The 9315-nt window shown below is 47.8% G+C and overlaps 1 protein-coding gene across 1 annotated transcript; it reads left to right on the forward strand.

The window, feature by feature from the left end:
* Positions 1–700: 700 nt before the first annotated feature.
* On the forward strand, positions 701–5926 carry LOC139834015 (uncharacterized). Its single transcript, XM_071824398.1, has 3 exons — positions 701–1519; positions 1670–1867; positions 5790–5926. The coding sequence occupies exons 1-3, from the start codon at positions 706–708 to the stop codon at positions 5924–5926; spliced, it is 1149 nt and encodes a 382-aa protein (XP_071680499.1). The 5' UTR covers positions 701–705.
* The last annotated feature ends 3389 nt before the right edge of the window (positions 5927–9315 follow it).

Here is a 9315-nt window from a genome sequence, read left to right on the forward strand (position 1 = left end):
CCCCAAAAGTGCATGTTTTGGCCTAAAACCCTATATTTGGGGTGTCTGGGTGCAACCCACCAAGGTCTACCCCATATTATTCATGTAAATTCCAAGGGTGGCAGTGTGGGGCATGCATTGGTGCACCCATGTGCCAAGTGTGGCCTCACCCTGGCATCCCCAGCCACTTGATTTGCCCCAAAAGTGCATGCTTTGGCCTAAAACCCTATATTTGGGGTGTCTGGGTGCAACTCACCATGGTCTACCCCATATTATTCATGTAAATTCCAAGGGTAGCAGTGTGGGGCATGCATTGGTGCACCCATGTGCCAAGTGTGGCCTCACCCTTGCATCCCCAGCCACTTGATTTGCCACAAAAGTGCATGTTTTGGCCTAAAACCCTATATTTGGGGTGTCTGGGTGCAACTCACCATGGTCTACCCCATATTATTCATGTAAATTCCAAGGGTGGCAGTGTGGGGTATGCATTGGTGCACCCATGTGCCAAGTGTGGCCTCACCCTGGCATCCCCAGCCACTTGATTTGCCCAAAAGTGCATGTTTTGGCCTAAAACCCTATATTTGGGGTGTCTGGGTGCAACTCACCATGGTCTACCCCATATTATTCATGTAAATTCCAAGGGTAGCAGTGTGGGGCATGCAATGGTGCACCCATGTGCCAAGTGTGGTGTCGTCGTGGTGAACTAGGGCTCACACCACAGTGAGAATGCTTGTGGAGGTCACTCGAGTTGAACATATTCCAACTACTACGGTGGATCACATGTATGATGGGCAGGGGTATGGGCTCATTTTTAAGCTTGAATCAGACCTTACAAAGATTAAGGAGGATGTTCTTATGAGTGATGCACCTTCTAGTGATGATGCTACCAACGATGAGGTAAAGGGAAAGGAGACACCAAAGGGTAAAGATCAGCCTTCTAGTGGTGGGGCTAATTCCACATCTTTACCAAATCAAGATCCACCGGTTCATAACAGCCAACAGCATACTTCAGCTAAGGGATGCTCTCTGCCGGTGTTCAAAGTTGGTCAGATTGATTGTGACTGGGCTGATATTGGTGATGTCAAATCCTGGTCAGCAAGCAAGGTGTCTAGTTTGGTTCCGCGTAAATTATGGTCTGACTGTGATGAGGAGGACGAGGATGGGCTGCCGTCGCCGCTGCCCCCTTTGAATGTTAATTCTGTAATCGCCATGAAGAGGGAAACACATGTCACTAATGCAGCGGTAAAATTGATAATGATGCCCACTGTGTCTGTTTGTTCGGCGGAAACTACACTGGGCCTCTCTGCCGAGGAAACAACAGAGATGCTGCAGCCTATTGCCATGGAAGCCAGGGAGACATCAAGCATGGGATTTAGTTCGGATGCGGTACATAGGTCGAATGGGAAACCAGAGGATTTTTCTCCTGCGGCAGTTTCTGCTTTTTCACATGGCCCCGAAGATAATCCCCATGTGACATATGATACGACATCTCCTGAAATTGCTAGTAGTACTCCCAAGGTTGTTTCATCTGGTTACAAAGGTACTAATTCAGAGTCTTGTAAGGAGCAAGTGACTCCTAATACTGCATGCGTTTATACATCTTCTTTCTGTTCTAAAATCGCATGTGATATTGTTACTCCATCTGCTCTTTCGGATACTCATGTTTCTTCACATGTTTCTGTTGCTCAAGCTAATACTGGAATTGGCACTGGAGTTTTCCTCGGGGGACGGTGTTCGGTTGACAAGGTGGTGGCTTTTGGTGGTGTTGCTCCACCGGTGATGGGATCTAGGTCAAGCAAACGAATTATGCATCAAAGTGATGCTGACGCTACACATATGGAGAGGGCTCAAAATTTGGCAAAGGCCAAGGACGGCCCAGCATTTTTAGGTACTTCATCTCCCTCCAAATATTCTTTAAGTTCCATCCCAGATGAGATTTTTAAGCAAAGAGTAAATAAGTTGGGGGTTTCATTGGGGTCTTCTCCTTCTCAAATATCTAGTACTATTAAAAAAATCAAAGAAGTTGATAACAATAGAACCCTCATAATGATAAAAAAGAATTTAGCGGAGGTTAGTAAAGATGATGAATCCTTACAATCTGAGGCTTTAGAACAAGCTTCTGCTTTTGCAATGGCTTTGGCCGATAATACACAGTTGCTCACAGAGGAGAAAGAACCTGTACGGGAAGGGAAACCTTTAAGAGTTTATACGAGAAGAGAAAAAGTGGTGCCTAAGATAGTGCGTCGAAGTGTACGATTGAGTAAGAAATCGAAACCATCTGTTTAAATTTTCAGTATCAATGAAAGGTATTTTTTGGAATAGTGATGGATTCAAAGATCCAAAGAAACATAGGTTTGTGCGGGAAGCCATCTTTGAACACAAACTAGACTTTTTTGTGATTATAGAGACGGGGAGAGATAATTTCTCGACCCCTTTTCTGAATAATATTTCTGGGGGACAAGACTTTCAGTGGTATTGTCTTCCCCCGATTGGGCGCTCTGGAGGTATTCTTGTTGGGGTTAATGCAAGCTCTTTAGAGGTACAGCAAGTTATGGCGGGTGATAGGTGCGTCAAATTTTATGTTAAGTCTAAAGTTGATCACTTTCGTTGGGCTCTTGTAGCGGTATATGGGGCGGCTCAAGATGAGCATAAACCTGAATTCCTAGCCGAGCTTGTCCGTATTTGTGAGAATGAGGCTTTGCCGATTCTGGTAGGGGGGGACTTTAATATTATTCGTCGAAAAGAAGAGAAAAACAATGACAACTTTAATGCGAGGTGGCCCTTTTTGTTCAATGCCATCATTGAAAGTCTAGACTTGCGAGAGATAGTCCTTTCGGGTCGACAGTTTACTTGGGCTAACCGTCGTGATACTCCAACTTATGAGAAGTTAGATAGAGTTCTTGCTTCTGTTTCTTGGGAGCAGAAGTTTCCTTTGGTCTCGGTGAGAGCCCTCACTAGATCAGATCAGATCATACTCCTTTGCTTTTGGACTCGGGGGACCAAGCTTTTAAAGGGAATAAGTTCCATTTTTCGTTTGAGTTGGCTTGGCTGAAACATGACGGGTTCGCGGAGATGGTTGTTCATGAGTGGACATCCATATCATCTGGTTCCAATCCGATGGAGAAATGGCAGAACAAGATTAGACATCTTAGACAGTTTTTGCGGGGCTGGGCAAAAAACCTTTGTGGTTCTTATAAAGCCGAGAAAGAACACTTACTTAGCATCATTGACAATCTGGATTGTAAAGCTGAATCTTCTCCTCTAGACGACGAGGAGTGTCGGTCTTTGCGCAATGCTCAGGATGCTATTGCCAAGTTACGTCGTGATGAGGAGTCAAAGTGGGCACAACGAGCCAAAGTTAAACATATACAGGAAGGGGGGGACAATACTAGATATTTTCACCTTATAGCTAATGGGAAACATAGGAGGAAAAAGATTTTCCAACTTGAGCAAGACGAAGGGACGATTATTGGGCAGGAAAACATTAAGAACTATATTTCTGAATATTATAAGATGTTATTCGGACCCCCTATGGTGAGCACTTGTAGTATGGAGGAAACGAGAAATCAGGATATACCGCAAATTTCGGCAGAAGAGAATAGTATCTTGACTGCCCCATTCTCTGAAAATGAAGTCCATGAGGCTATCTTTCAAATGGAAAAGAATAAAGCCCCGGGACCTGATGGATTTCCAGCTGAATTCTATCAACACTTCTGGGAACTAATTAAAGTGGACCTCATGGAGATGTTTGTCTCCTTTCAAAATGGTGACCTACCTCTATTCCATTTAAACTTTGGAACGATTATTCTACTTCCTAAAAAAGAAGATGCAGTCCAAATCCAGCAATATCGTCCTATTTGCCTCCTTAATGTTAGCTTTAAGGTTTTTACAAAAGTTGGCACTAATAGGGTGACGGGTATTGCAGAGAGCGTAGTACAACCAACACAAACTGCTTTTATGCCAGGAAGACATATCTTAGAGGGTGTGCTAATACTTCATGAGACCATTCATGAACTTAATAGGAAGAAAATGGATGGGGTTTTATTTAAAATTGATTTTGAAAAGGCATACGACAAGGTTAATTGGGAGTTTTTGCAGCAGACAATGCGAATGAAGGGTTTCGACCCAACATGGTGCCAATGGGTGCAAAGATATGTTGAGAAAGGCAGTGTAGGTATTAGGGTGAATGATGACATAGGTCACTATTTTCAGACTAAGAAGGGACTTCGTCAGGGTGATCCGCTATCTCCTATCTTGTTTAATATAGTCGCCGATATGCTCGCCATTATGATTCAGAGAGCAAAAGAGGATGATCAAGTTAGTGGACTTATCCCTCATTTAGTCGAGGGTGGCCTCTCAATTTTGCAGTATGCGGATGACACTATACTTTTCATGGAACACGATTTAGACAAAGCACTGAATATGAAATTGGTTCTATGCATTTTTGAACAATTGTCCGGCCTGAAAATTAATTTTCACAAGAGCGAGCTATTTTGTTTTGGACGGGCAAAGGACCTCCAGACAGAATATAAAACTTTGTTTGGATGTGATATTGGCTCTCTGCCATTTAGATATTTGGGAATTCCCATCCATTTTAGAAAGCTAACAAATGGCGAATGGAAACCGGTGGAGGATCGGTTTGAGAAAAAATTTAGTTGTTGGGCGGGTAAGATGCTTTCCTATGGGGATCGTTTAACTCTTATTAACTCTGTCCTCACGAGTTTGCCAATGTTTATGCTATCCTTTTTTGAGGTTCCGATTGGGGTTAGAAAAAGATTAGATTTTTTCCGGTCCCGGTTCTTTTGGCAAGGTGATGGACACAAGAGGAAGTACAGATTGACAAAATGGGATATGATATGCAGACCCAAGAGTCAGGGAGGGCTAGGTGTAGAGGTGCTTGAGTTAAAAAATAAGAGTTTGATTAGCAAGTGGTTATTCAAACTTATTAATGAAAGGGGTGTTTGGCAAGAACTTCTGCAAAATAAATACCTTAAGGATCAAACACTATCTCAAGTTTCTGTGAGACCAACAGATTCCCCTTTCTGGAAAGGGTTGATGAAGGTAAAGGATGATTTCTTCATGAGAGGGACGATGGAGGTGGGAAATGGGCATAACACTAGGTTCTGGGAAGATGTCTGGATTGGGGATAGACCCCTTTGTGACCAATACCCCTCGTTGTATCGTATAGTAAATAGGTCGAATGTTTCAGTAGCTCAGGTGATGGGTGTGATCCCTTTAAACATAGGTTTTAGGCGAGCACTTGTTGGCTATAGGTGGGATAGATGGGTACATCTTGTCACTCGTCTTATGGAAGTCCATCTCACGGATAGTAATGACATTTTTAAATGGAATCTCACAAATGGGTCCTGTTCTCAGTTAAGTCCATGTATCTTGATTTGCTCGATGCTCCAGTAGGTAATTTTAAAAAATATATTTGGAAGATTAAGGTTCCACTTAAAATCAGGATTTTTTTGTGGTTCCTTCAAAAGAAGGTTATTTTGACAAAAGATAATTTAAAAAAGCGTAATTGGCAGGGATGCGCTAAATGTTGTTTCTGTGATCAAGATGAGACAATACAACATCTTTTTTTCGATTGCCCTTTTGCAAAAGTGCTTTGGCGCATTATGTATTTGACTTTTAAGATCCCATCCCCTAAGAATGTCTCAACTTTGTTTGGAAACTGGTTATCTGGGGTGTCTAAAAAGGAAAAAGGTCTTATTAGAGTTGGAGTGAGCGCTTTGTTTTGGGCAATCTGGAACGTCCGGAATGATTTTGTCTTTAACAAAAAAAGCTTCCCATCTTTTCTGCAGGTTATTCCCTTGGTTACCCATTGGATCCATATGTGGTCCTATCTCCAGCCGGAGGATGTGCGCCAGGACATGGATATTGGGTGCAACCGGTTGGCGACGGTAGCTCGGGATTTCTACGGCGCGGCATGGCGTATTGACAGGCGGCTCACATGAAGATCTTGTGGCGGCTTGTTTTTCTTTCTTTTTTCAGATGGCTGGTTCATGTTGAGACTCTTAGCGATCCATGATTTGTAATAAGTTTGTATTTCGGATTCGTTGAATAAGTTAATAAGATTAATAAAGGGCCGCATGCATCGATTGATGCAGAGGCTGGGGATTTTCCCCCTTATCGAAAAAAAAATGTCGGCAGCGATCTTTTTCTTACTTGGATTGCACTTCGCCTTCTCAATAGTCAATTCCACCCGACATATGCATATCAGCACCTACTTTTTTTTTTTTTTTTTTTTTTTTTTTTTTTTTTTACAGCCGACATAGGATCTGGTTCTACCCGAGATAGTTTTTGAGCCAGCATACTTATGCCGGCAGCCTTTCTTACTCTTTCAACAACCGTCCTCTTTTTTGCTTTGGTCACCTGGCTCCTGATGGGACTGTAGCAAGCAGGGAGGGAGCGGCGCATGCCGGTAATGGCTGCGACGAGCGCACAGGTGAGCTGCCGGACTCGGACGCCGACAACTCGGGGACGCCAAGGCCGGGAAATCGCGAGCCGGGAACAGATTATTCCGGTCATGGAAACCAGAGCCGGAATCGGCAAAATCATCTGCGACGAGCGCGGCTTGGACCGGAGATGCCGGGAACGTTGACGCCGGTGATGAAACCGGAACGGCGCAGGGGCGCGCCTGATACCGGCGGCGAGGCGCAGACAGGAGAAGGCGCGGATGGCAGCACGACATGCATGCCGGCCTGTTCAATGTCGGCGACGATGGGGTGGCGGAGAAGAGTGGCCCGGCTCGCACGACGGGAGGTGCAGAGTACCGGAATTGGCGATGTCGACTGTGGCGCACTTGACCAGGGCGAAGCCTGGAAAGGGCAACGCCGGCAGGGGCGCGGCCAGGATGGAGCTGCGCGGATGCCGGTGGTGATGTCGGCCGGGCCCGGAGGCGAGGATGCCGGTGGCGAAGACGACGCGAGACGCCTACTTGTTTGCCGGTCGCAGGCAAAGCTGGATGTGGCGAAGCCGGTCGGAGCCGGTGACTACAAGGCCGGTCAAGGCGAAGCCGGCAAAAGTGAAGTCGGCCATGGCGAAGCCGGCGATGGCGTTTGCCGGCGGGGCGAAGCCGGCTGCGGCGGGAGCTAGGCGGGGGAAGCCGGTCGCGGGGAGACCGGCAGCGGTGATGCCGTAGACGGCGATGCCTGCGAAGCGGCGCGGACGCCGGGAGTAGCGACAGTCGCGGCCGTGCGAGCTGTTCCCGTCCATGGACGGAGAGAACATCTTCTCCTCTACCTTTCTTTTTCTTTACCCTGACTTGAGGCCCACCCCTTGGCCTTTTCTCTTTCTTTTTCCAATCTTCGACTGCTGGCTGGCAGCGAGGCCAGAAGAGAGCATCGTCTGCTCTGTCTTTTTCTTAATACAGCAGGGCACACCACGCTTTTTCTTTTTTCTTTTTCTTTGCAGCAGGGCCCGCCACTTCCTTTTCTCCTTTGACTCTTCTTCCTTCTGCTGGTTTCAGTGTGGCGTGGCAGGAGCGCAGGGCATCCGATGCCTGCTCTCTTTTAGTAAGGCCCCACCTCTTTATTTCCTTTCTTTTTCTTTCTTTACTTTTCTACCCACTCTTCGTCACAGCGCATCTGAGGAGCGCAGGACGCGGTCCTGACTAGCCCGCCGGAGCGCGGCGGCGCCGCCATCGGCAGGGGTCGATGCTGGGACCGGGGCTGTATTGCGCCGGAAGGAACGCCATGGACGCTGGCGAGACCAGCTGCGTGGACGATGTCGCCAGCGTGGCTGCCGGGGATGCGCACCGACGATCGAAATAGCGCCGGCGCCCTCGCGAGCCGTATGGGCGCGCCACGGAGATGCGCAGTTGAGGGAGACTCGGAGGGTAGACCGCGCAGGGGCCGGCAAGGGCTGCCGAGAAGGGCGCAGTCGCCAAGGCTGCTTCGAGCCCGGGAGGACGAGGCGCGCGTATAAGCTCGCACATGGAGCAAAGCATGGCTCGACGCGGGCCGCGCAGATGCCGCCGGTGGAGAATACAGAGGAGGCCGTCGCACCGCCGATAGCGAGCCCCCGAGTCTAGTTGGAGACATCGGCGAGGCCAGGGTGCACGACGGTAGAGTTGGTGTAGAGCCGGCGTGCATGCTGCAGTCCCCGGGATTCGTTGATGACGCTGCAGCCGGTGAGGAAGAGCCTGACGAAGCTGCCCGGCGAGCGGAACACCGCCACTCTACGCGAGGTGCTCGCCGGAGTTGGTGAAGAAGGTCCCGTCCGGATATGAACCCAGCAAGCGCAGCTGCTGGCCCCACGGTGGGCGCCAACTGTCGTCGTGGTGAACGAGCATATGCCATAGGATGGCTTAAGTTGGGGCCGAATGTACGCTAGAGGATCCGGGAGAGGGTTTGGTTAAGAGAGAAAGAGCGTATGAACTCAAGATCTGTATTGGAACTTAGCCAAAATGGCCAGAGGTTGAAGAAGGTACGGAGTACAAGGTGAGCCTCTCTCCTAGTCTCAATCCTACTGTCATGCGTCGCCCGTAAGGAGGGCTGCCCCCTCTCCTTATATAGGGGAGAGGGTGGCTTACAGGGCAAGAAACCCTAATGGCATCTTTGACTAGACAAACTACTTTATAAAGCTACTTTACAAAGCTACTTTAATCATAGATGACACCGGGGTCCTCTTTAATCAGGGAGGCTGACGTCCTCCGGCTTCTTTCTTCGTCATCTTCTTCTTTATCGTCAGCCCTTCGTTTAAAGCTACTTTGCTTAGCTCATCTTTGTCTTCTAGCTCTGGAGAGGATCTTTGACCAGTCTTGCCGACGTGCTACGGTGGTCCTGGTACCGGTTTTCCGGTACCTTTGCCTGTTATGCCGGTATCTTTGATCCGGTATCTTTGATCCGGTATCTTTGATATCACCGGTTTCCTTTACTCCGGTATACCCCTCATGGTATACCAGATTGTTTCATCCAACACTGTTGAACTCAGCCATCATAATCCGGTTTACTCTTCAATCCGGTATCTTATTCTTTTATCCGGTATCTTTGGTTAGAGACGACCATGTCCGGTATCAATATTAAACCGGTATCTTGATGGCTCATACCATCCGGTTTGGCATGCCCTTGGCATACCGGGGGTCATCCCCCCAACATGTGGCCTCACCCTGGCATCCCCAGCCACTTGATTTGCCCCAAAAGTGCATGTTTTGGCCTAAAACCCTATATTTGGGGTGTCTGGGTGCAACCCACCATGGTCTACCCCATATTATTCATGTAAATTCCAAGGGTGGCAGTGTGGGGCATGCAATGGTGCACCCATGTGCCAAGTGTGGCATCACCCTGGCATCCCCAGCCACTTGATTTGCCCCAAAAGTGCATGTTT

The sequence above is a fragment of the Lolium perenne genome, chromosome 7 (assembly GCF_019359855.2).
Source record: "Lolium perenne isolate Kyuss_39 chromosome 7, Kyuss_2.0, whole genome shotgun sequence".
NCBI classification, from domain to species: Eukaryota; Viridiplantae; Streptophyta; class Magnoliopsida; order Poales; family Poaceae; genus Lolium; species Lolium perenne.

What these genes read in the sequence shown, in the direction of transcription:
- LOC139834015 (XM_071824398.1), top strand. Translation starts at nt 706, where the DNA reads ATGCTTGTGGAGGTCACTCGAGTTGAACATATTCCAACTACTACGGTG. An exon ending in TGTTTCATCTGGTTACAAAG is followed by an intron (nt 1,520 to 1,669) that starts GTACTAATTCAG and finishes CTGTTGCTCAAG; the next exon opens with CTAATACTGGAATTGGCACT. An exon ending in GGACGGCCCAGCATTTTTAG is followed by an intron (nt 1,868 to 5,789) that starts GTACTTCATCTC and finishes TCTTTTCTGCAG; the next exon opens with GTTATTCCCTTGGTTACCCA.